The sequence below is a fragment of the Grampus griseus genome (genome assembly GCF_964374135.1).
Source record: "Grampus griseus genome assembly, chromosome: 9".
Lineage (NCBI taxonomy): Eukaryota > Metazoa > Chordata > Mammalia > Artiodactyla > Delphinidae > Grampus > Grampus griseus.
The window spans coordinates 79,333,730-79,360,959 of NC_139003.1; the positions used below are offsets into that span (position 1 = coordinate 79,333,730).

Genomic DNA, 27,230 nt, shown 5'->3' on the forward strand with positions numbered 1-27,230 from the left:
GTTGATTTGGGGCTTCCCTCGTGGCGCAATGGTTGAGAGTCCGCCTGCCGATGCAGGGGACACGGATTCGTGCCCTGATCCGGGAAGATCCCACATGCTGCGGAGCGGCTGGGCCCGTGAGCCATGGCCACTGAGCCTGCGCATCCGGAGCCTGTGCTCCGCAAAGGGAGAGGCCACAACAGTGAGAGGCCCGCGTACCACAAAAAAAAAAAAAAAAAAAAAATTGTTGATTTGCACAGAATATGGAGATAGCTACATGATTTTAATGTTTAGTACAAAATTTCAAGGGAAATATATTAACTTACTTTGTTGTAATAGTTACTACATTTTCATCTGTTTTTTACTTCTCTAGAACCAAAATTTGTAGGTTCGTACATGATCCCTGACAATGAAGACCGAGATGACAACAAAGTGTATTTCTTTTTTACGGAGAAGGCCCTGGAGGCAGAAAACAATGCCCAGGCAATTTACACCAGAGTGGGGCGACTCTGCGTGGTGAGGACCGCCTTCTTCTCTCACTAAGCTTGCCTAACTCGCAATTTATGGTCAGGCCTTTGTTCATTTTATAGTAGGTTTCTACTGTAAAATATTTTCTTCTATTAGGCTCCCTAAAATTGGTATTTACTATCTAGTCTTCAGACTTCATATCTACTGAAAGTTTAATCTGAAAAGAGCTTTGCATTTTGTGTGATTTTCTCCATTTTCAAAGCCCTACTAAGAAATGGCCTATAATTAGGCTAGACTTCTTCCTACACAGAAGTTTGAGCTCCATTTTAAAAAGTTAATTTCACCAAATTCTTGCAAGTTTCTTTAATCCACATTCTAAATAATTTACATGAGCATGTTTCAACAATTCAGATGGTTGATTCTGTAGGGAAAACATATATAGTTTTGTTGGGCATAATCAGATAGGTTGTTTTGTGAACATTCAGAACCAACTGCGGTAGCCATGTATATTGAGAGAATGCTAATAGTGTTATAAATGTGAAGTTATTTTGATATTTAAGAAGATACTTGAATAAATTTAAGAAGATGTTTATACGTATGTTCAGTATATATGTGTGTGTATATATATTCACATATACACACATACGTATTTTATGTATGTGTGCAAATATGTATGCCTGTTATGTGTATGTGTGCTTGTGTGTTAGTATTTCAAGGCTTTTTCCCTAAAATGAGAAAAAGAAGTGGATGCTTCTGTACTTCTGAGATAAGCTGATTATTTATCAATAAAATAATAATAAACGTTACTGTATCATAAAGCTTACTACTTTATTTAGGAAAGTGTACTCTACTCTCTACTAACGTTGTTTAATACCTGGAAACTGTATTTAATGGGCCAGGGTGAAAGTACACTGACAAGGCAGAATGTGCAAACCTAAAGAAAAAGTTTATGGGGCATTGCATCTTTAATATTATTTGAAGATTATGCTCAAATTTTCACATTAAAGAAAAGAACTGTAACTCTTGCCATCTGCAGGTTTAATGGTACAAAATCTGTTGTTGATAAAAGTTCTCTGGGTACCCATTTACCTGCTTTCTGTTTTTTACAGAACGATGTAGGAGGACAGAGAATCCTAGTGAACAAGTGGAGTACTTTCCTGAAAGCTAGACTGGTTTGCTCAGTACCAGGAATGAATGGAATTGATACGTATTTTGATGAATTAGGTAAATATTATTGGGAGAGCTAAATTTTCCTCTTCAATATATATGCTTCTTTGTATAACCCTCAGTGTTTCTAGCACATATGGAGAATTTGCTTTCTGCAGTAATTGACTTCTATCTAACTTGGAGCACGTTTCTATTCTTTTCGTCTTGGCCAGATCCACGTATGGGGACAAGGAAGTTGCGGGAACAGAAAGACCCCTCTTGTTAGTTTAGAGTCGGCGCCTCTAGTTTCCTCCTTGAGGCCCAGCTCACAGTCATCTTGAACAGTCATCAATCTCACTGTGTTGTGATTTGGTCATTGTTATATGATTGTATATGGAAATTTATATCTTAAAATCTGTCATGGGTTCTAAACTATTTTATGACAATATATTTTCTTCACATGCAACGAGGGCTAAACATATTAAGTAACATAATGGTCTTTAATGTTTCAGAGGATATTTTTTTGCTGCATACCAGAGATCATAAGAACCCAGTGATATTTGGACTCTTCAACACTACCAGGTGAGAAATTTATATGGCCAGTCAAAACATCATGAAACAAAGCATGCCAAACCCCTTCACTGTATATGCAATTGAAAATACTACTGACCAATGAGTTATTCTCACTTTCTGTACTTTATAATTCACCAATTTCTCTTCGTTCTCCTGTGTTTGCAGTTGTACTTTGATGTTTAAAGCCACAATCTCAATCCAGATCCTTATTTGTTTTTGTTTGAAGTACCAGCATCCTCCTATGCTCAATGTCCTAAGTTCTTCCCTCTCTGATCTATAACAGAATGATTTTTTTTTTCTCATACAGTTTTTAAGGTACTAGTTCCATGCTTTAGAGTCTAGGATAATTCTTTCAATCATCATATACTGTTGTCCAAGTCAGGCTTTCAAGGCTCTCTATCAAATATTCCCCATTCAGGGTTGAAAGTTTTTCCTCTAAATTCCCACAAACTCTGCTTTTGACAAGATAATACCTTGTCAGAATCCCAGTCTCTGCTTTCCCCGTGACTGTGATTTTATTTATCTACTTTCCCTTCTAACGCTGATTTGTATCAGTTTTTCCAGTGCTTGTCAATTGCCGTCTTCATGAAACACTCCCTGATTCCTTAATCACAGAGCACTCGCTCACTCCTTTACTCTGGTTGTCTTGGTCCTGTGTAGATTCTTAGAGAACACACATTTATGATTTACCCTCTGAGTTTTAAATTTTAAAAAGGTGCTCAAGTTTAGGGCTTATGATCTAGTATTTTTCTCTTTTATGCTTTTGTATTTTGTATCCATTGAAGACTGCTGGAAAAATGAATCAAATATTTCGTGTGTTGATACATGAATGAAAAAATGTTATTAGAATCAGTTTTGGTTGAAAGTTTATATATATAATTTCCTGAGTGTCTTTCCAAATAAGGCAGAGTGGAGATGATATGACTGGAATGAGAAATAAAGAATATACTTCAGTTCTCTTGACAGGAAAAGAATGGTATTACTCAATTCCTCATTTGCATTGCATTGGCCTTAAACTGTTCTATAGTCATGTATACCTTGTTTGCTTAGGATCTCTCCACATAGTTTTTGTTTACTTTTTCAGCAGGTAGTTTATTACGGTCACTTTGAAAAAAAATATAATAAAGCTCTTTCGGTAAGTATCCTGCTATTGTAAGGAGATCTTTTCTTCATCACAGAAACATGGAAACAGTTTTGCTATCAGTTATTCCTTGATGCAAGGAGATGTTAATGTAGATTGGTAGCTATTACAGTCCATGGAAAATCCCTAACTTCTCTTTACACTTCATCTTCTGCCTTATGCCAGTGAAGAATTTATACACTGCGTGATAAATCCACGGCTTTATATGATAAATATAAGCTATAGGGTAATCAGTATAGATTTTTTTATGGGTTATAATGATCAGTTTATAAGCTGCTTTCATAAATGATAGCATAATGGATCTGTCTGAGATTTCAAAGGCAAGACATTATTTTCTTCCATAATTTCAATCTTGACTGTTCAATTTATACATAATTGTGAGCAAAAGGCTTGCCAGCTGTTACCTGACGTAAAGGTTGATATCGTAGCATGGTGATCAGAGGTTTATTGCCATGTTAGTTGGAAGACTATCTCTGGTTTTCTCACTGTTGCAGGCATTTCCAATTGCTTCAAGGTGTGTTATAAGATGTGTGAATTGATGTCCTCAGACAGTAACATAACTGCTGTTCTACAGGTGTCTCAGAATGTAGGAAATGTTACACTTACAAAAAATTTTGCAAAGCACTTTCCCAAACTAATTATTTTAATTCTCACAATAAGGAGGCTAGGGAAGTGTTAGAATTCATTCAGATTATGCCAAATTAAGAAATGCAGCCAGATCTTTAAAACAAATCATTCTAAAATGTCCTTTTGCAGAATCTTATGCCCCCAATAAAGCTTGCTGTAGTTAGTCAACTACTGTCTTTTTCTGCGACAAGTAGAAATTTTTATCAAAAAAATAATTTCAGTTGCTAGTAGTTCTGCAGGTAAAGAATCTGAGTGTTTTAGAATGTAAGTCTTTTTCTCAAAATTAATCTGGTGCAGCCCAGTAAACCTTTCCACTGTAGCACTGTTTTCAGTGACCTGAAGGAAGGAATATGCAGCAGGCTTATAAATGTTTCTGTGACCCCAAGCTAAAGAATGAAACAAAGCCCCAAATTTTCTTTAGACTTTAAATTGTTCTTCAAATCATATACACTAAGAGAAGTAATAAAATTTGAGTAAAATTTATAGCAATATTAACAGCATGTTGAATAGGAAAACACTGTCTACTTGGAAGAGAGGACAACGTACAAGGAGATAAAGCCTTCCTCAACTTGGGAATGAATCTTTAAAATATTAAGGCCAAATCTTAATAAAAAATATAAAAACACAAAAGAATCTGAAAAAGAATATGTGTGTATATATATATATATATATGTTTGTATGTGTGTGTGTGTGTGTGTGTGTGTGTGTGTATGAAAAACTGAATCACTGTGCTGTACACCTGAAACTAACACAGCATTGTAAATCAACTATATTTCAATAAAAAAAATAAGATTTAACTGGAAAAAGTGAAGTGACACAACTGCTTTTGTGATTCTAACAATGTCATTTTCAATTTATTATAATAAATAGGCAAAAAATGGTAAATTTTGGAGTTTCCATACTTGAAATATTGCAATAGTTAATATCTCTAGAATATCTTATGCTTAAGAGATTGCAAGTCTTTTATCCAAAAGACTTCATCCTTATCTGTGTTGTCTGCGGGGCTTGACTAGGTGATCTCCTAGTCTGTTCCAGAATAGTAACTTATCTTTTTTTTTTTTTTTAGTAATATATTTAGAGGGCATGCTATATGTGTCTATCACATGTCCAGTATCCGGGCAGCCTTTAATGGACCATATGCACATAAGGAAGGACCTGAATACCACTGGTCACTCTATGAAGGAAGAGTCCCTTATCCAAGACCTGGTTCTGTAAGTTTAGGCATTTAACAAAGTATTCTTATTTTCTAAAGATTCTTTTAGTAATATTCTGTTCATTGTTTCAGATGCTTTACTAAATTAGCATGAAATAGTTAAATTCAATACCTAAAAATATGCTTGATTACTTGCAAGGTAAAGAAATATTACTTCTTACATCAAGATGTATGCTTGTTACTTAATGAAAAGAATATAATCTAGCATTATAGACTATATATTATTGTTGATATTTTAGCTATCTATGTAGCTCTCACTAAAATTTTATTTTTAAGGATACTGGTGAATACAGAAATATCCAGTGAGCATTATATTCCTCTCAGCCTCTTCAGAAGAATTAGTGCCACATGTGATTTCCATGCAAGAGAATGTTACCAAATTTTTATTATAATATTTGAGTCAGGCTCTCAGTTCCCTAGGCCACATTTTCTCCCTACTTCTCACTTTAACGTGTCAAGAGGAAGCTTTTTCTCTGGCTCTTCAGAATTCTGAGCACCCCATTTGCCATCCTTGCTGGCCTTGTGGAAGAAAAGTGACAATACAGCTGTGTTGCTAGAGAATAAGGAGTTCCACCATTTGCCTCTTAACTGATACTACTAAGATTCTCCCTAACTAGCCGTTCAAACCTTGTGCTTTTAATTGCACACATGATGATGATTATGATGAGGATGATTTTGTATCATATGTCCCGTACACAACTAGGTTGGGAAAGTGTAGCATCATTGTATCTGCTGTCCGTGGAGAACAAATACTGAACTTGTCATGCAAGTCACGGTCTACACTATTATGAGCAGCTGGTGAAAACCCAACACTAGGCTGATTCCACAAGTGCTTGCAAGTCGAGTAGAAACCATTTTTGCAGAGCCAAAATTCAAAGTGGAAACAAAGCTTACCTACGTTAACAAGTGTAAGGCTTTACCATTTCAATCACTCTCTCTCACTAGCTTAAAATTATTACTTCCAGTAAGACATAAAGTATATTTTATTTCACTCTATTGATTGAAATTACAATTTAAATGGAGAAAACCCACTCCTGTGGCTTTGCTGGAAATGCTTCTTGAAACCACATGGTATTAAAGGAGATTTGGAGGAAGTGACTGGTTACTGAACTGCTTCCAGGCTGGTCCGAAATGTTTCCAATTATATATCATGAAAGTACACTCAAGTGAAAAATTCATGCCAAATTAAGAAATATGGCCCAAATTTTTAAAACAAACCATTAAAAATGCCCTCTTTGCAGAATCTGATTACTAAACTACTGTATTTATACTCTGAAGTGGAAAATTTTTATCAAGGTCATCATTGCAATTGCTGCTGGTTCTGGAGGAAAATATGTGAAATGAGGGAGCGCTTAATAACAAGCATGAATCAATGCAGTTAAAGGTATTCCAAGAAGTAACTTAGGTACCGTTGAACATTTATTCTTAGAGTCAGTGATTTAAGAATTGAGACATGTTATGGCAAATATTTCTTGTCTTCTCAATTTATTGTGTCTAATTCATACAAAAATAATATAAATTCATACAGATTACAGTAGAACAGAGAGGGTTTTTTCCTTATTTAACAGCGACAGAATTTGAATAGGTTTCAATGTTACAGCACTAAAATTCTGTAGTCAGTGAGCCAATTGGAACCATCACCAATCATAGTGTCAATAATGGGAAAGCTGCTGTGCGGTTGTGATTCTGAATTTGGGGGGAAGATTTAGCACAATAAAGAGTCTCTTTGTTTTGCTATAAACAATATATTGTTCATAGCAAATTAAAATTTAATTTACAAATATGAAAAATAAATTTTAGAAGCAGGAAAAATAATTAGAATATTTATAATGTTATACGTTTGTATTACCTCCAGACTATACCAGTATTACATATACTTTACTTTTTCAGTATTTCACTACTATCTATTTCTACTGCTGCGTGTTTGAAATAATTCAGTCTCTCTATGCAATTTTTAATGCAGATTTTATTTCTGTAAGGAAGAATATATGGTTACTAAATATTGCTAAATGCACAGTTGATTAAGTGAACATACCCAGTTTTTGTAATCTTTTTCATAATTGAGTATAAATTTGCTCCTTAGGTTTCAGGGGAAAAAAATTCTCTCATCCGTTTGTATTTCAGTGTGCCAGCAAAGTGAATGGAGGGAGGTACGGAACCACCAAAGACTACCCCGATGATGCCATCAGATTTGCAAGAAGCCATCCACTTATGCACCAGCCCATAAAACCTGCCCATAAAAAACCAATACTGGTGAAAACAGATGGAAAGTATAACCTGAAACAAATAGCAGTGGATCGAGTGGAAGCCGAGGATGGCCAATATGATGTCTTGTTCATTGGGACAGGTAAAGAGATTAGAGAGTACTCAGAGAGACATTTAAATTGAACCTTAAAATCAATAACATTATTACATTAAAAAAAAACCCACCTATCAACAAAACCCTGGTTGACCCATTGGCTCATTTACATACCACCTGTCTACTGCAATGGAAGAGAAGATTTGGGGTAGTTACTGCACATAATTCCTGATACATGGTCAATACTTAATACATTTGAACAAATGAATACATAAAGTAACGAGTAATTGATGTTAACAAACAATAAACAATGTTGGTTCCAAAAAGAGCTCACAGAGGAAGTAGGGTGCCGTACAAGGATATCCTGTTACTCCCCCAGGTCCACTGCTACCTTTGGCTGCTCAGCAAGGTCTCAAGATTTTTCAATCTTTAGGTGAGGTTTAGGTAATTTCACCTAAATCTGTAATCTCAACTATGCTTATCAGGCCCCATCAGAAGTCAACCATGTGTCCCAAACAAGCCAAGCGTTACACATAATGGAGATAAAATTTTAGACCAAAGCTATAATATCCTGCATTAATAAAACAAAGTGTAATAAATATGCTAAAAGTTAATATTTCAAATAAATTTGTAATTTCAGTTAATGCTGTGCATTAGAGCTAGTTTGTGGAAGAGAACTTGCAATCTTTTAGCATCCAGGGTAATATGTATCAAATTCTGTCAAGTACTTTAAAATTATATAGTCATTTAAAGAATCTTTAAAATGATCGGTTTTTTTTTTCATATGCATCATAGTAATTGCTACAGCAGATCCTATTTAGAAGAGGAAACATTCTACCATACTTAACTTTAATCATTGACATTTTCTAAAGAGACATTGCATATGCCCAAATCAGGAATTAGGATATAGTATTAATATTGGTGCTTGAGTTTTTCCAGTCATGCTTTCTGAAAAAGCAAAGATTTAAGTAAGGAGATATTCATCGGATTTCCAGAAATTGATCTCTGGTGCAGGCTGTATTTTATTCATTTATTTTAGGAGGTTAGTAATGTGCTCTACACTGTGGGTTCAAGATCAACAAAGCATCAGATTTCTTTAACAAAGTTAGTTACCTGGCCATGAATTCACTTATAGTGATGTCCAACAGAGTTTAAAAAAAAAAAAAAAAAGAATTCCATAAGCAAGAGTAATATTTGATAAAATTAATCATAGAAAAAAGTATGTTATTTTTAAATGAGAAGTCATGTAATATAAGTCGAAGAATGTTTTCAGAAATACTTGTTTATTAGATTGACCAAAGCTATTTGAGAGAATTCCAGAAATATCAGGTATATACTTACACTCTCTTGTAACCTATGTTTAATGTAAAGATATTGTTATATTGAACCACAGCTTTTCAGCACAAAGAACATATTTGATAAATGTGTGATGAGTACAGCATTGGAAAAGCCCACAAAATAGTTATTTTTCCCCAAATTTACCAGACACTTGCTTTAATGCTATATAGTCCTTATTGCAAAATCACTGGTTGCAAATTGATAATTTGAGTTTCATCTTTGCTTTTTACTTGATATAATTGTGGGATATTTATAATGTGTGCTTGATATGATAATTTTTGTTCCTTTTAATGTATGATACAGGTAATTGTTATTAGTTTTATTTTAATCAAATTTTATTAACCCAACCACAAGATTTCATAATTTTTAAACAAATTGCTTAAATACCATAGAAACTCTTGAATCAGAACCTCCAACGTGCTTTTTCTCCTCTAAGTTATTTCTAGCCAGTACACCAAATCTTTCTTACAAGCAAATTAGCGTCTCATTAAATTTTTCATTGGAAATAACAAGCTCAGAATATCAGGAATAATAAAAATAACGTGGAGTTGTAAAAGGTGAATATAAATTTATAAAATTATTGATAATTATGGAAGCTAAATGGTTTGTACAGGAGGACTCATTATACTATTCTCTCAATAGTGTATGCTTGAAATTTTTATTAAAAGTGTACATAACCAAATTTGTGGTTACTGGAGGTGACGGGTGGGAGAATTGGATGAAGGTTGTCAAAGATACATACTTCCAGTTATGAGATAAATAAATACTAAGGATATAATGTACACCATGATTAATATAATTTAACAACGCTGTATGTTATACATGAAACTTTTTAAGAGAGTAAATTCTAAGAGTTCTCATCACAAGGAAAATAATTCTTTTTATTTTGTGTCTATATGAGATTATGGATGTTCACTTATTGTAATAATCATTTCATGATGTATGTAAGTCAAATAATTATGCTGTATACCTTAAACAATGCTGTATGTAAATTATATCTCATTAAAACTGGAAGGAAAAAATAAAGTATATATAGATATAAACATGTTCTATCTATATGCCTATCTATCTATCTATCTATCTATCTATATATATATATATATATAAATTTCCATAGTGTGTTGCTTGGAAGGTTCCATAAGATTAAAGGTATAGTTTCTTACAGGGAAGGTAGCTTTAGGTAAAAAGTTTTCTTTCATCATACATCACAGAAGAAGCTAGAATAATTTGCCATCTGTCTTATATTTCATTAATTCCAAAAGACATTTTGATTTCTGAACCTTTAACTGGATTTTTGAATCAAATTTTTGAAATAATGAATATGAATATGTAAGTAGTCATATTGTTTTCACTAGCAATGATTAAATGTTTTGTACATCTAGATTTCAAATCTTATTTGAATTTATGGTCTCTCCATTGTTTTTAATTGTTTGAAAACCAGATTGTGACAAAGCTTCTAGTTTATCTCTTTTGTTTTCTCACAGATAATGGAATTGTGCTGAAAGTAATCACGATTTACAACCAAGAAACAGAATCAATGGAAGAAGTAATTCTAGAAGAACTTCAGATATTCAAGGTATTTTTAGTGAAAAATATAGCCAACATTTATGTATTACAGACAGTTGCAAGTGAGTTATAAATAGGAAAAACATTACGTCAGTTTTTTTCTAACAGGTATATTGTGAATTCAGAGTGAATTGAAGAATGATTTAAAATTCTGATACATCTGTTTGATTCTCATAGACTGTTCAGATGAAGAGGCCAGTATTTACCGAGCATGAAAAGAATTTCATTATATGAACTGTGACATAAAGAAATGACACTTGTCCCACAAGTGAATTCTAGAATCATTATTGCAATGTATCATCTTGAACAAATTTACTATCGATATAGACAGTTAAAAAATAGCAGTAGATTTCACGTTGTGGACTTTGTGGTATGGTGAGTAGACTGCTTTTTTATGGCATGCAGTTTACACAGAGAATTTACTAAAAGAGAGAAAACTACAAAACGATAATGGAAAGATTAGACATGACGCAAACAATTGTACATATTGACACACACTCACACACAGTAAGTCTCAACATTTGTGGCACTTACCGTCTTTGAAGTCACCCTGAACGCTGAATTAATTAGTAATCATTGCTCCTAGGGGAGATACAGGGTTAAGTTCCTGAGAGTCTCTAGTCACGACATCTTTGTCAACTTATCAATCCATAACCTTGTTTTATGTGTGTTTCTGTTTAAAGACACCTTAGTTAGTATACATAGTTGATTACTTAACGTTGAACTTATGGCTAACAGCACTATAACTAATGCCTGAACAAGGCTTATTTAAAACATGTTTTCTTCATAAGGCACATCACAGTCTTTTGGAGCTTAGGAACACAAGACAGCACTTCAGCACTGTGCTTAGGGGCCTTTTAATCAGCACAATCACTAACAAAAAGCACAACAGTATGAAAATGGGGCACTAAATAGCCCATGAAAAGGATACCTGTTTACAATATGAGAGCTGAAACAAGAAGGCAGGGTATCACCTTGACCGACGTTATCTGGGAATGTACACGTTGGGCAACTCAGAGATTTTGCCATTCTGAGCACACACATGTCTGTGAATGACTGCGAAACACAAGTATTGATATTGGAGTTACAACTAAATTTTGGCAAGTAAGCAAATGTGCAAGAACACAATCTGCAAGTAATGAAGATTGTGTATGTAGGTGATGAATGTATATGAAAACATTTTTGATGAGAAACAGTTTATTTCGCGTTGGCTCTTCTGGAGATTAGATTCCCCATAGCTATGCACAAAGTTAACCACATTCTTATCTCAACCAGAGCAGCTATGCTTTTGTTTATTTTGCGTATTGGACCTCTGTAAGATTTCATTTCATATTAGGAATCATAGCTCTCATATTAACCACATTCATCACAATGTCTTGTTCATATAAACCCTTAAGAAACATTGTGTTTTGAATGAATAGATGCATGCCTGCATATATGGTTCTGTAGTTTAAAATAGTTTTAAAAACTTAATAGAGAGGATCAGTTTTTCTCTTTCAGAAAATAATTGTTTGAAGGGTAATTATCCACAGAGCGGATCCCACGTGCCTATGGCGTCTCCACTTTCAGAATTGACTGACTTTGTGGTGTCCTTAGAGACACTGTCGTCTCAGTCACCCTCCCTAGAATTGCACATAGGCTCTCAAACTATCCTGGAGATTCATCCTTCCTCTGGTGCAATTCTAAGACAGTGATGATGACAGTGCATCTTTTTCAAAGCATTCTGGGTTCATGGAAATTGAACTCTAACAGAAAAGTATTTTGTGTAGGCCTGGGTTAAAACAATGAAAGATCACATGGTTTATTGGCAGTAAGACCTATTCAAAGACGTAACTGTTTTACTTCTAATGGTTCAACTTTCTTTATAAGAAAGAACACTCTGACTTTATTATTTTATTTCAAGATATTTGAGTTTCCAGAGCATGAATAATATTCAAATGCAAACACAAAAATTATAATCCAGAGACAAACTATAAGATGCTTAGATTATTCACTACTTTTCTCATCCACATTTTGTCCTACTCTACTAGAAAATATATTTTAAAAGAAAGCTGTATTTTATTTAAGTGTATTTTCGTTTTGATTTACTAAAATGAAAGCTGGAGACTGCTTGGCAGCAAACAACTCACATACCTAGTATGATTTCAGGTAATTTATAACCACATTAAGGTATGTTTCTATATTTTTATTCCTAAAAAGGAAACGTATCTTTTTAATTTTTCAGGATCCAGTTCCGATTATTTCTATGGAGATTTCATCAAAGAGAGTAAGTTGTGTGTGGGGGGGGTGGGGTGTGTGTGTGTGTTCTGTATTATCAGATAAGGTCAAAGGATAGAAAGCTTAAGTATGTGTGTTTATATATTAACAAGTTACAGTTTTATTCTGACAAAAATACATAGTGGTTTACAGGTAACAGATTTCTTCACTTTCTGGTTTTAGAAAGGTTGACAAGAGTAGGTTTACCTCTACAACCATGATAGGACCTTATTCCATGATTTTTTTTTGGTAATGTTTTTGCAAAAAACAGTGGTGATGATGGTAATACAAAAGAGTGTACAATGGGGGCTTCCCCGGTGGCGCAGTGGTTGAGAGTCCGCCTGCCGATGCAGGGGACGTGGGTTCGTGCCCCGGTCCGGGAAGATCCCACATGCCGTGGAGCGGCTGGGCCTGTGAGCCATGGCCGCTGAGCCTGTGCGTCCGGAGCCTGTGCTCCGCAATGCGAGAGGCCACACTGTGAGAGGCCCGCGCACAGAAAAAAAAAAAAAAAGAGTGTACAATGAAACACAAACCTCTTTTCTACTTTACTGGAACCAGCTTCAGGTGTAAATTTCTTCAGAAGTAGTTGTTGCATATATTACCTCATTTATTTATAAATAACCTTTTATGTTTAGGCAGATGGGAACATGGGATGTTGATTGTTCTGCTCCTTCTACTTTTTACTTAATAACATATCTTACAGTTTATTCCACATCACTCTATATATATCTACATCACTTTTCTACGTTATATGTCTATGTGCGCTGTTAGTGGGAATGTAAATTGGTGCAGCCACTATGGAAAACAGTATGGAGGTTCCTCAAAAAATTAAAAATAGAACTGCCATATGATCTAGCAATTCTGCCTCTGGGTATTTATCCAAAGGAAACAAAAACACTAACTCAAGAAGGTATAGGCACCCCCATGTTCATTGAAGGAGTGTTTACAATAGCCAAGACATGGAAATGAACTAAGTGTCCATCTATGAATGACTGGATAAACAAATTTTATACACACACACACACACACACACACATATACATACATATATGCACACACAATGGAGTATTATTCAGCCATAAAAAAGGAAGAAATCCTCCCATTTGTGACAACATGAATAAACCTTGAGGGCATTATGCTAAGTGAAATAAGTCAGAGAAAGACAAATACCATATAATCTCACTTATATGTGAACTATTGGCAAACAACAACAGCAGCAACAAAAACAAGCTCATAGATACAGAGAGCAGATTGGTAGTCACCAGAGGCAGGGGCTGGGTGAAATGGGTGAAGGTTATCAAAAGGTACAAACTTTTAGTTATAAAATAGGTAAGTCCCGGTGATATAATGTACAGCATGGTGATTATAGTTAACAATACTGTATTGTGTATTTGAAAGCTGCTAAGAGAGTAGATCTTAAAAGTTTTCATCACAAAAAAAAATTTGTAGATTTGTAGTATGTGATGAGGGTGGTGAACTAGACTGTGATCATTTCACAGTGTATACAAATATCGAATCATTATGTTGTACAGCTGAAACTAATATAATGTTATATGTCAGTTGTATCTCAATTAAAAATGCAAAAAAAGACCATTTACTTTTCCAGTCTCCTACTGGACATTCCTATAGATCTTTTAAAAAGACCTACAATGTTAGATGACGAAAGACTCTACTTAGATAATTAATAAAATAGTCAACTTCTTGAGATTTTTGTCAGCCTTGCTCTAGCAATTTTATTACTCATGCATCCAAGCCTGTAAAAGTATTTCAGGTCTTGGAGAAAATGAAAGTATCAGTGTTCCAGTATCTGTCTTGAGTAACTGCAGTCATTTAAGTGAGTGTCCACAGAGGCGATTGTGTAGGAATGTGAAAATCCAGGTGTAAGAGCTCAGTGAGAATTCTGCCCATTTCTACTAGTGGCCTCTCTCTTCCTTGATGTCTCTAGCAACAGCTCTATATTGGATCTGCTTCTGCCGTGGCCCAAGTCAGATTCCATCAGTGTGACATGTATGGAAGTGCTTGTGCAGACTGCTGCCTGGCTCGAGACCCTTACTGCGCCTGGGATGGCATATCCTGCTCCCGGTATTACCCCACAGGCACACATGCAAAACGGTGAGACAGAGTCTTCCATGGAATCTTTCCCTTATTTAGAGAAACAAACCTAACACTATTTTCTTCTCTTTTTGTACTCATTCCATGAAAATAACCGTGTTTTTTTTTTTTTTTTTGCTTGTTTGTTTCTTTTTAGTGATTTTCCATTTATTCCAAAGTAACTTTGATTTTTTTGTTTTTATATTGGAATATAGTTGATTTACAATGTTGTGTTTATTTCAGGTGTACAGCAACTTGATTCAGGTGTACATAGACTTTAGGTATATCTATTCTTTTTCAGATTCCTTTCCCATATAGGTTATTACAGAGTATTGAGTAGAGCTCCCTGTGCTATGCAGTAGGTCCTTGTTGATTATCCCTTTTATATATAGTAATGTTTATACATTAATCCCAACCTCCTAATCATCATAGTCCTATTTTGTTCATAATATAAGTTTTGAAACATCCACATTTTACTGAAAAATAACTCCCATTAAGTACTGTGTAGAGACTGGGCTGAGCAGGCTGCTGGGGTTTTATTTTTCCTCCGGCTTTCAATCAACTCTTCCCCCTCCTGAAACTTTTGCTGCAAGACATGAAACCAGTTTAGATAAACGTAAAATGTGGAAATGGCTAGCCACCCCACACGTGAGGAATTCAAAGACTTAAAAGGAAAATAAATAAATAAATTCTAAAATACATCCTGCATTTGCCCTGTGTCCTCCCGACCAGCTGGTCTTCATTTATTTCATTTTGAAAGTGAATATTTTAACTCCTAGGCAAATGCATGACCTGTATAATTAATGAAATGTGTGATTTAATTCAACACAAATGAAAGGTACTTAAAGCCCTCCAAACTCTAATATCGACAATTCAGTGGGGTCATTGCTACTTGTTAGAGAAGGTAAATCCTGGGATTCTTTGAACAGGAGACCTTGAGGTACAGAAAGTATTTTAAAGAATAAGGATCTTCACTCAAGTCAGAAGAAATTGTGCATTCTTTGGGGACAAAAATAAGGGAAAATATTTTTATTATAGAATAAGCAATTATCTTTTTCACTTGATAAAGTGACTAAAGATAATGTAAAGCAAAAATATAGACTCATATACAGTTTCCCTACTGAAAAGCAACTTTTATTAATTTCATTTACTCTTGCTCTTTCACTTTGGGCTACTTTTCTTTAAACCTTTTTCAAAATCTAATTTAATCTAATTTAATACAGTTGTTATTTTTCTAAGTTTACATGTATAGTAGAATCTCATTTTTAAAAACACTTAGTCACTAATTCAAATGTTTGTTAATTTGACCTTAGCTAAGTTAACATTGCAATGAGTGTTTAAATATATACTAAGCAGAGAGTAAAAAGATGCTTTGAGGAGCTTCCCTGGTGGCGCAGTGGTTGAGAGTCTGCCTGCCAATGCAGGGGACACGGGTTCGTGCCCCGGTCTGGGAAGATCCCACATGCCGCGGAGCGGCTGGGCCCGTGAGCCATGGCCGCTGAGCCTGCGTGTCCGGAGCCTGTGCTCCGCAACAGGAGAGGCCACAACGGTGAGAGGCCCGCGTACCGCAAAAAAAACAAAAGATGCTTTGAGAGGACATCTGTGAACTAAATAATTTACCAACTGTATTAAAGAATTGAGTGAGTTAATTGATTTTGTACAAATGCTTAATGATATTTGAAAGCAATTCTTGAGGAATATTGCCATGTTATTAATTGAAAATATTGTTTTATGATTTATTCACTCATTAAGCCAGTTTCTGTACTGTGTTAAAGGGGTATGAATAAGCAGTCACGGCCCCCTGTCTGTAGGAAATCAGAACCTGAAGTGGAGAATGGAATCGTAAATAAGGATGATAGCTCACCACTGAGCACTTAGTATGTGTAAGGTACTGGACTAAGTGCAATACACATAACACATTATTTAATTCTCAAAAGAACCCAACCTTTGAGCTCAGTCTTGAAGGTAGAGATATAAGGAGATTCCAGCTAAAGAGAATTAATTGTTTGTACAGAGGCACAGAATGTTCTGGGAAAGCCGTGTAGTTCCACAGGTTAGGAGTGAAGTGGTAGGATCTAAGGGCAGAAAGGTAGTTTTACCAAAAGTAACAGTATTATTTATCCTGTTGTTTTTAGCAACAATCAATATGTTTACAAGCCTTGCATCAAATACTTCTGAATAGCAAGGTTTCATATTAGGCATGCAAGAGTGATGAAGAATTTTAACTGAGCAGTTTCCATAGCTAAGTATGTCTTGGTATACAGTACATCTTGTGAGATTGTACATGCACAAGTTTGTAAGATAGTATTTAAAAGGGTGGACAAAAAGAGTTATTTAGAAAAAGTTAAATGAATAGGCAAAATCATAGACAGGAAGGACTGAGATGCTGGAGTCAGGAGCTACACTCATAAGTGAATTAGTTCAGTTCAGTGACATGTAATGCAGATCTTCCAGGAGCGTCACTCTTGTGAACCGTCACCCACCCCTGGAGGAGAACTTTTTGGATAAGTTCCAGGACATAAAGGGAAAATAGTTTGCTTTTATAGCAGATCGTTTTTGCTTCAGATCTGACTAGCAGCAGAAATTGAAAACTGGTCATTAAAATAAATACCCTTCTGTTCACGGAGTGAAAATGAATCAACAGAGGAAAAACATTAATTCACAATTCAAACCACTTGTTTAAAATAGTCTTCCAAAATACACTATAATTTCTAGAGCTAGGTCTTTTTCTTCCCCCTTGCTCTTGTATTCTGTCTATTTCCAGCATTCTCTTTAAAAGTTTCCAAGAGGCAAGAGATATAAGAAAAATATGCGACTTGGAGAATAAACGACAACTTTGCTTAACCTTTCTAAAACTCCTGCTTTTAATACACTCTTTTTTAAATGCTGAAGTAAAGAACAGCTATTTTAGGATAGTATAAAGTGAACTGAAGCTTTGTTGGAGAATGTGATATCTTTCTTTTTAAATGCATGTTTCCAGTGATTTTAAACAAAATTTGTGTACACCTATCCACAATGCTTATCTAGTCTTAGCTGATTGTAGTTCCCTTTATTCTCAAATCATCTGTATAATAAATATGGTACAATATCATTTCTGCAAAGTGGAACCTATTTCCCATTTCACTGATTTATTCCTGTTCCATTATTCATTATTCCTCAGCAGGCTTGGGATTCCCAATACCAAAGCAATACTCAATGAAGTGAGGAATTAACAGCAGCCTTTTATTCTCATCTAGAGCTGCTATCAGTTGTATAATAGATGTTAACACTAGTATAAAATAATATAGAGGTCTAAAACTTTAAAATTTTGCTCCTTACTTTTCTGTCAATGTTTATTTTCAGTTTAGCTCAGTAGAATGATCCGTGTGGCAGTTTTAATCTTAACTTTCTAAAATCTCAGGTCTTTAGGTAAGGTTTTCTAATCCACAATCTATCTTTTTTTAAACATGCTTTCGCACACAGATCATAATCCTAAAAATCGATTGGAAATATTCTTCTGTCCTGGCTTTCAATATAGGGAAATACTTAAATGGTTGTTTAAGTATTGCGTTCTTAACTAGGATCTGAACTCATGTGTGAGGAAGCACTCCATCTCTTGAAATAACATTCCAGTATCACTATTTGGTGAACTTGAGGAAAAACTAGAATGAAAAAAAAAAATTGAGACTGGAATTTAGGGGTCAGTTAGCCCAATTTTATTTTACGAAGGAAGACACACAGAACCAGGATAGGCAAGGGGTATGAATAAGTTCATGCAGCACATGAGTGGTGGCATTGGGATTTGAATCTGGTTCCCTTTTCCAAATTTTATCATCGCATATGGTTAAAGCATCTCTTTATCAGTCTGGAAGTCTCACCCATTTCCCTCTGGGGTAAAACTTCTGTTTTGCCTTCTGGTTTTCCCTCAGTCTTGAAGATATGCCATGATTTAGAGACGCAAGTAGTAGTTTCTGCTTTTATTGTAATACTTCTGTTTTTATCTCAAATCTGAATTAATATGCTGAAGATCTTGATTTTAGCTTCCCAGTACTAATAATGATAATTTCCATTGTTTAATTCCTGAGAACAGTGCTTACAAATTTGAAACATGGTATATATTCTGGAATTCTTTTTCCATGGATAACGAATATTGTCATTTGTCAATTATATGTCTAAGCTAACTATAAAACATGAAAATATACTAGAAGCGTATTTGCGTTTTAGAGGCAAATTGAGGAGAAGTACAATATTTCTTGAGTTCTACTATATGTAAGACATCCTGTTAAACAGATAAATGCACCATCACATTCAATAGAGACATATACTTTCTAAATGTTATAACTGAATAAAAGTAAATTGAGTATATTATTAGTTTATTTTTATTAGCAATCATATTGATCATGACGTCTGTAGAACAAAACATTTAGATCCAAATACCTTTACTTAATGCACTTTAATATAGATAGGAATTTTATGCATTTCTACTCGAATAGGTAGTCTGCTTCAAATCCCATTGTCTTTATCTGAACACATTCTTTACCACCCAAGACACTCATTTTGAACTAGAAGACTTCTTGTTTAACTAAATTCTTAACGAAATGTAAAGAGAACCTTCTTAAATTATAATCAAACTCATGTGATGATTTAAAAAACAGTTTTCTATAGATCTTATCCATTGAATAACAGTCAATGGAAATATGGAAAACTGTGAAACTTGGATTGTATCCTGGTTTTGTATGACTGATCAATTTTTTCAGTAGCAGAATACTACTTGAAACTTTAATGCGGTTGGCTATCTTTTAGCGTCTGGAAAATTGAAATCTGAACATCTCCTAAATGCATTTACTTACTTTCAGGCGGTTCCGCAGACAAGATGTTCGGCATGGAAATGCAGCTCAGCAGTGCTTCGGACAGCAGTTTGTCGGTAATCCATAGAAAATCGATTGCCATGGGTTTCTTAGAGTGTGCACTGAAGATAAACTGTCAGCTTCTTAAACAGGGTCCTTGTTTTCTTGGTGATTGATACACACTAGAACAATGTTTCTGAAAGTATTCTGTTTTTCCATGTAGTTACGATTTTGTGCATTTGATATATAATCTTTCCTAATTAGGAAAACGTTTTACCTACCCACCAAGCTTTATTGTTAGAATTCAAAAAGGGGACTCCTAGAACAAAAATGCTGCATACTTTAGGTGACAGTTGCCACAGTGATTTGCAGGATTTATTTCACCAGTTCAACCCTGGGAATATCTTCACCGTGTTTTTATAACTTACAGTAATTTTATCAAGAGTGATCTAACTTGAATCAAGTCACCTACTAAGCGTTGGATAGAATAAAGTGAAAAACTTGGACTCTTTCACTGGGTTTCTGATGAAAGGTGGTAGGTGGTCCAACGTGTAAAGGAAGAGAGAAAATTTCAGCTGTAGACAAATGTAAAGAAGTCAGACAAGACGGAAAACCACCGTCCTGACTCTTTACACCATCATGGTGGTTGGTGAACAGGCTGTGCTCACCAGGAAGCAACAGAGGGAAGGGGCACCGTGATTGGGAGGCCAGAGATATTTATACACAGATCCAGAGATTGTGGTCCGGGATCAGTTTGCTAGACCCCAGGCTGATTCTGGATTTGATGCAAGATGTAAGCCTCTGAGAATATTAGCTAGAGAAAGGCGGCATTATAGTTTTAGGGAAATTTAAGGGTCAGTTTTGAAAGCAAGGAGGACTCAGACATAGAAAAAAAAATCCTGGGATCTAGTACTGAATTTGATCTTGGTTAAAACAACAAAAAATAAATCCACTTGCTTTTATTCGAAACTGCAGTTAGGTATACTTGCCTCTATGCCCATTTGAGTTCAAGTTCAGTGAGAGCCTTTCTGGGCCAAAATACAGATTATAATCAAGAAGCTCTGGTTCACAAAGTCCTTAGTTCAGTTTCGTACTCTTTTCTTCCTTCAGGAGCCCCGTATCTGGATAAGTGCAGTCCATTGTCAAGATAACGCTCACACTTTTGTTTGTGTAGTGCCATATCTCCTTGATTTCTGCTTTCCACTTTTGGTTGTAATCATGAATTTTAGTTCTATGCCTTGCTTAATTGTTTGGTGCTTACCTTGCCCGCTTTATCAGTGGATGTTGCCACTGATTTTCCATGAATTTAACACTGATGCACCTTCTTACCTATCTGACTGTTACATCCTTTGGAACCAAACTCCCAGTTACTTCTTTCTGTCTCACTCCATAGCCTGCTGTGCCTTTTTACTGCCTAGATTTTGGTGTGCTACTCTCCCTAAATAACTCCTGTATAGAAATTAACAATGAGTAATAAAAGTTATTCACTTTGCTCTAGGGGTCTGAATAAAGAATCTTTTAAAAAATATTGTTTACCAGTAAAATCAAAGTCTCAAGGCTGATGTTAACATTTATGTTATAGGGGATGTTTTGGATAAGACTGAGGAGCGATTGGCCTATGGCGTAGAGAACAACAGTACTTTGCTGGAATGTACCCCGCGATCTTTACAAGCAAAAGTTATCTGGTTTGTGCAGAAAGGACACGACACAAGAAGAGAGGAGGTAATTCATAGCTGCACATTCACACCGTGGTGTCTTGCATACAGTGTGCCTTCAGTAAATAGGTGATGCTTTATTTGGATACTTAAAAATTAAACAATCTATTGTGCTGTACCTGTCATTTTAAAAGTGGGTTTTTTTTTTATTATGTGTGATTTATATACATATAAATATATATGTGTATATGTATAGGTATATGTATATATAAAGGTTTTTAAATACATATACATGTAGATTTTTATATACATCTATATATTTATAGACATATAATTTTATAGACATATATAGACATATGTCTATAGACATTTATAGACATATATAAATAAATTATGTATGTATGTATAAATAAAATTTGGAACCTAGAATTAGATTTTAACTTAGGAGCTTTTTCCGGCTTCATGATTTTAGTGTCATGTTGTAAAATTATAGTCTCAAATTGTATCAACCAAGGCAATGTTTCAGAAAAATAGCGAAATTAAACACCATTATCACATATATCTTAGACACATGGATAATAGAATTGAAACAACAGTAGCAGCGACATTAAACCAGTTGTTGATAAAGCTATTAAATCATATGTGAGACATCAACTCGGGTTCCACTGTTGTCCAAAAAACAGGCATCAGCTCTTTTATCCTTCTAAGCAGGTTTAGTGGTGGAGATTATATTTCTATAATTATCTAACTAATGAGAGAGGAACGAGTTGGGCTGCTTTTACTGATGGAAGACTAGGCAGCATTTAAAGCACACATACAGAACAGGCTGGTGGCAAACACTGTATAGGTGCATGCGGGTCTAGGGAGCTGGTTTTATGTAGGGAGGGGTCAAGGGTGTGAAGCATGTAAAGCTTAGGGAAGGCAGATAAAGCATTGTTGATGTGGGCGTTGAACTTAATTTTTACAAAAATGGAATTAGAAAAATAGAAAATAGAAGAAAATTTGGTTATATTAAAGGGTGATAGACTTGGTGAATACTGGGGAAATGGTCCTTAGTAAAGAGAGGGTTACAAGTTGAATAAGGGGAAGAAATTCTAGAGGCCTGCCTTAGGACACAGAGGACAGCTAATAGGTACTCATAAGATAGTGAGTCAGGAAAGTCTGCACCTCATTTTGACGCTGGAGACGAAACCTTTGTCATCGGAAGTTTAAATGATTCTACATGTAGAGCACAATTACATTTTATGCCTTTTTTTCCCCTAGCCTGTTGTGAAACTAAAAACCCAACATGTTTTTGGTCGAGAATCATAAAGTACATTCTGGGAACTGACTAAATTTCTATATCCCATGTTCCTGGGATAGCTATTAGAGAGGAAGATGATACCTCAACTTAACAAAGACTATTAGAGATAATATAGAAAGGCAATCAGGAGAGGAAAATTCTCCTAAATTTTCATGACATCATAACAATAAATACGTGTCCAAAAAAGTTACAGTACATTGCACTGAAATAAATTATTGATTTAGTACTGAAGTATTTTCCATTGCACAAATCTGAGATAAAACTGGTTTTTAAATTCCATTGTAACTGACTTGGCAGGAGAGGACCTGGGAATATTCTATAGTTCTTCCAGTTGAATGGCTTCAGAAGACAGAGAAGTAATTCTTTCATCAGTAGTTTTCTTCACTCAGTATGTTCTGTTTCTGATTTGGAACTTAGTGTAATCTGCCTCATTTGGAAAACTTTACCAAATCATTTTGACATGCTGCATCCAGTAGTGTTCAATTTTAAGTTTCTTTATCATATTAATATAATCTACTTCTTTTTCCCCAAATTTTAGTCCCTATTTTCAACTACATTCAAATTTCCCTGGTACATTTACTGGTACTAGAAATTTTGAGTTTACTCTATGCATGACAAGTGGTATCATAATCAGGTAGTGCCTGATTTCTGTAGACATAACAATATATATTGAGTTATTCACAATCTAAAACAAAACAAAACACACAGTTGCTGCCTTCGTCAAAAGCTGAATGTGCGTGCTGTGTACACAGGGCAAAATGACTTTACGTGTGTATTCTTTCGGAGTTTTTTAGAGTCTGTTTAGAGTTTTTTCAGCGTTTAGAGTTTGGACCATTTTTGCATTTATTATAGTTACTATAAGACATACAAGATAATTTTATTATCAGATCTTGACCGTTGCACAGGATGTTTAAGTTCAGCTAGTCCAATTCTTAACTCATGTGGGTATGCGTTTTCAGAGTATCCCTGACAGTGGCCGTCAAGGCTCATCCTGGACGCTACAAGCCACGGTCAGCCCATAGCCTTTCTGAAAAGTTTTGATTGTCGTATCCTTTTATTGAACTGCTATTGTTGAGTCTGGAATCCACTTACAGATCCACCCTCAACTCTCCTGAGCTGTCCAGAAATCATGTATTCAGGTGGATGACGTTTTTGCTCCAATTAATATGTAGAAATGCTCCATAACCGAATTTCTAGAAAGCTTTTAGGAATTCAGTTATCTGGTTTCTAAACTGAATCACTGCAGTTCTCTCGAATATGCACTTTATAGTTTCTTGCTTCCTTAAATAATAAATATGAAACGTAACATGTTATTAATTCCAGAAATGTTTATGGAAAGCCTAATTTATAAGTAATTTATAAGGACTTCATAAGGGAGCATTTTCCCTTGGCTTGACCACCTGGTTAATTGTGGTGTGCATTGTGATTCTGACACCCTGGGGGAGAAGCCTTCATAGAAGGGACTTGGGAGATGAGGTTCTTTAATGTGCATCTACTGTATACAGGAACTGGTGTAGGTGCCTTACCTTCTTATTCTCGGATCTCACAGCTGCACCTTAGGCATAAGAATTCTCATCTCACAAATGCAGAAACTAAAACGCAAAGAGGTAGAGCTCATAAAGTCAGTTACAGACCCAAGGTTTGAGCTCAGGTATTCCTGCCTCCCAAGCTGAGCTGCTTCACATTTATTCACCAGCCAAGTAACTAGGAATTTGCTCTCTGCGTTTTATAAAATGTACCATTTTATTCTTAAAAATGTATTTATAGATGAGCTCATTGAGGCACAGAATGTTTCATCACTTTCCTGGTTACTCATAGCTAGTGAGGCAGATTCAAATCCAGGTCTCTTAGTTCTTTCTACTAACTCACTCCATCTTCTGAAATCAGAATTCTAAATACAGTCTCACATGCTCTGGGACAGGCATGGGGCAAAGGGAAAACTGTTCACTGCAGAAGTTCTGGAATTTGATTTCTGAAAAATGCTCCTGTTGTCAGATATATATATGTGTGTGTGTGTATATATATGTACATACATATGTATATATATTTTTTTTCCATCAGAGTTTAGTGGAGCGTGCTGCCTCAGCTTTGTTGGCACTCTACCTCATTTTCTTGGGTTTTAACTAAAATAACGCTTTATTCATTTATTTGAAACTTATTTAGTGAGCATCTATTATGTCCTGCTTTCGTAACACTTGTACTCTGGAGAACAGAGAAAGATAGCAATAATAATAATATGACTAAGTAAGAACATTCTTTAAAGTATCAGTTGATGGTAAGGAGAAAAATACAAGAGAGATTACTTGCAGGGAAAGGTTGCAATATTAAACGGGTGGTCATGGAAGGCCTTACTAAGAAGTTCACCAACAAAGTGACATTTGCAAATGACTCGACAGAGGTGAGGTAATAGGCCACGTAACAGTGTTGGATAATGGCTTTCTGGACAGTGAGAACAGCAGGTGCAAAGGCCCTGCTTCATCAGGAGGGCACCTGATATATTAGAAGAACATCAGAGTGGAGGGCCACGTGGCTGGAGGAGACAGAGCAATGGGGAAACTAATAAACTGAGTCAAAAAGTGAGGTAAAGGGCCAGCTCCTGCAGGGATTTGTAGGCCCTTATAAAGGGCTTTAGTTTTTGCTCTGAATTAAATAGAAAGCCATTGGGTAGTTTACAGGAGAGCTATGACATGGTCAAAATTCGGTTTTCAAAAGATGACTTTGGTTATTGTATCAAGACTGTAGCATGTGGGTGTGGAGATAAAGGTGGAAGCAGGGATGTTAGGGACATGCATCATCATGTTCAATGGCACAACATTAACTGTCAGTGTGCCCTTCACCTACGAAGTCAAAGGATGGGCAAGTGACCACCTCATACACATAAGAACAAGTGCTTCACATATATTCTTCAGTATTATTGAAAATTGTGAAGGCTGTTTAATATATTTAATATCTCAACTGGAAAGCATTTTCAACCTTCTGTTCTCCTCCCCAAGTGTCTAAAATTAGTGTTTTGAATTCAATAAATATTCATTCAGAGCCTACCTTAATAGGTGATGAAAAAATCATAGCCTTAGCCTTGTTGAAGCCTATAGGCTTACAGTGTATACAGTAATGTGAACAGATAGTTATAATATATTGTGTTCATTACAACGTAGTGTGAAACCATGGGAAAAGAAAATTGTCTCAACCGACAGGTCAGCTGTGGACGTGGCACTATGGACACTTAGGAAAAAATCCAAGGCAGAGGTGACATTTGAGCTGTGTTTTAATGGGTAAATAGAAGCCAACTAGCGGAAAGAGTGGTGTAATCATATGTGCTGGAGATGACAAACAATACGGTCATTGTAGATCTGTGGAGGACATGAGGGTGCAAAAATGAACCATTTCACTTTATCTATAAGCCAATGAGAATGCCTTAGACAAACTGTTTAGACACATTACTCTAGAAACTGGCTTACCAACTTGGAGGATAGGCAAGCTGACAAGGAGACCATTTAAGAAGGTATTTCAATGGTCAAATGAAAGAGTTTTGATCAAACTAAACAGCACTTGTAGGAAGGGAGAAGACAGATTTTAATTTTTATGAGATAACATTGAGTGCATTTGATATTTGAGATAAAAGAGAAATGATCAGAAGTGATTCATATGTTCCCGGTTTGGGTGTTTGTGTGGTTGATGGTGCAGTGATGTGATTCCAAGAATACAGGGAGAAGAGGAAGAGTTTGATTTGGGCCATATTGAATTGGGGCTCCAGTAAAGCATGCGGACAGAGCTGTCCTTCTGGTATATGCATGCCTGGAATATAAAGCCCAAAGGAAAGCTTTGGAATGGCAAGAGATGTGTGAGAGACATTCGCAAAGAGGCGTTAAATTCATGGAGATAATAAAAGTAAGAATAATACAGCAAGCATCTATACTTAAATATGGCTTACTGTGTGCCAGGCACTGTCCTATGAATGTTACCTATAGTACTACTTTTAATCATTGCAACAGCCTTATGAAATAGATAGAATTATTGTCCCCACTTTATAGATAAAGAAACTGAAGCACAGAGATTGAGTTACTTGCATAATATCACATAGCTTGTGAATTTGAGCCAGATATTCTGGTTTTAACCCTAGGCCCTTAGTTACACTGCAGTGGTGCCTCTAACTGCCATAGCCTGCCTTGGAGGCTTGGGGTAAATAAGAAGCATTGTGAGCTAAAGCTAGAAGCAAGGGGAAAACGCACATATAAGGAAAAAATAGGAGAAGAAAAAACGCTAAAAGTTGAAGAGTAAAATCGTTAGGGAAACAAGTCATCATTGTAGTTAACATTCATTTAGTGCTTACTGTGTGCCCTGTACTGTGCTAAGTGCTTCATGTGTAGTAACTTTTTTAAAACTTACAACATTTCTCTGCAGTGGTTAGTATTATGATGTGCATTACAGAGATAAAATTAAGTAACTGGTGTAAAGTACACAAACGGTAAGTACCAGTAGAGTAGTATAGCTTGAGGAAGTAGAGATGGTGCAGATGGGGATGTGGTATCGTGGAACTCAGAGAAAAGGAATTGGATAAGGACAAAGTAACAAACAGCACCCGCTGAAGAAGTCAAACAAATAAGTGCCCAGGCTCTAGTGCAAACATTCAGTAGAATGGTTAAGCCAGGAGCCAGCTAGCAACAGGTGACGTGACGTTGATGCTCGGGGCTGTGTGGGATTAGAAACAGTTCGTATCATGTTCTCGACCTAAAGGTTTAGGTGAGAGGT

At 35.6% G+C, this 27,230-nt stretch overlaps 1 protein-coding gene across 1 annotated transcript in view; it reads left to right on the top strand.

Annotated features, from left to right (window-relative positions):
- Window positions 1–27,230, top strand: part of SEMA3E (semaphorin 3E) — a gene marked incomplete at its 5' end in the record, with an annotated part of 261,144 nt that overhangs the window by 224,127 nt on the left and 9,787 nt on the right. The window contains 10 exons of the mRNA XM_082662394.1: window positions 353–495; window positions 1,557–1,671; window positions 2,106–2,175; window positions 5,001–5,145; window positions 7,272–7,494; window positions 10,269–10,360; window positions 12,575–12,616; window positions 14,552–14,718; window positions 19,533–19,600; window positions 21,106–21,245. Of these exons, the coding sequence (XP_082518520.1) occupies window positions 353–495; window positions 1,557–1,671; window positions 2,106–2,175; window positions 5,001–5,145; window positions 7,272–7,494; window positions 10,269–10,360; window positions 12,575–12,616; window positions 14,552–14,718; window positions 19,533–19,600; window positions 21,106–21,245 (1,205 nt within the window). The remainder of the gene's footprint in view (window positions 1–352; window positions 496–1,556; window positions 1,672–2,105; window positions 2,176–5,000; window positions 5,146–7,271; window positions 7,495–10,268; window positions 10,361–12,574; window positions 12,617–14,551; window positions 14,719–19,532; window positions 19,601–21,105; window positions 21,246–27,230) is intronic.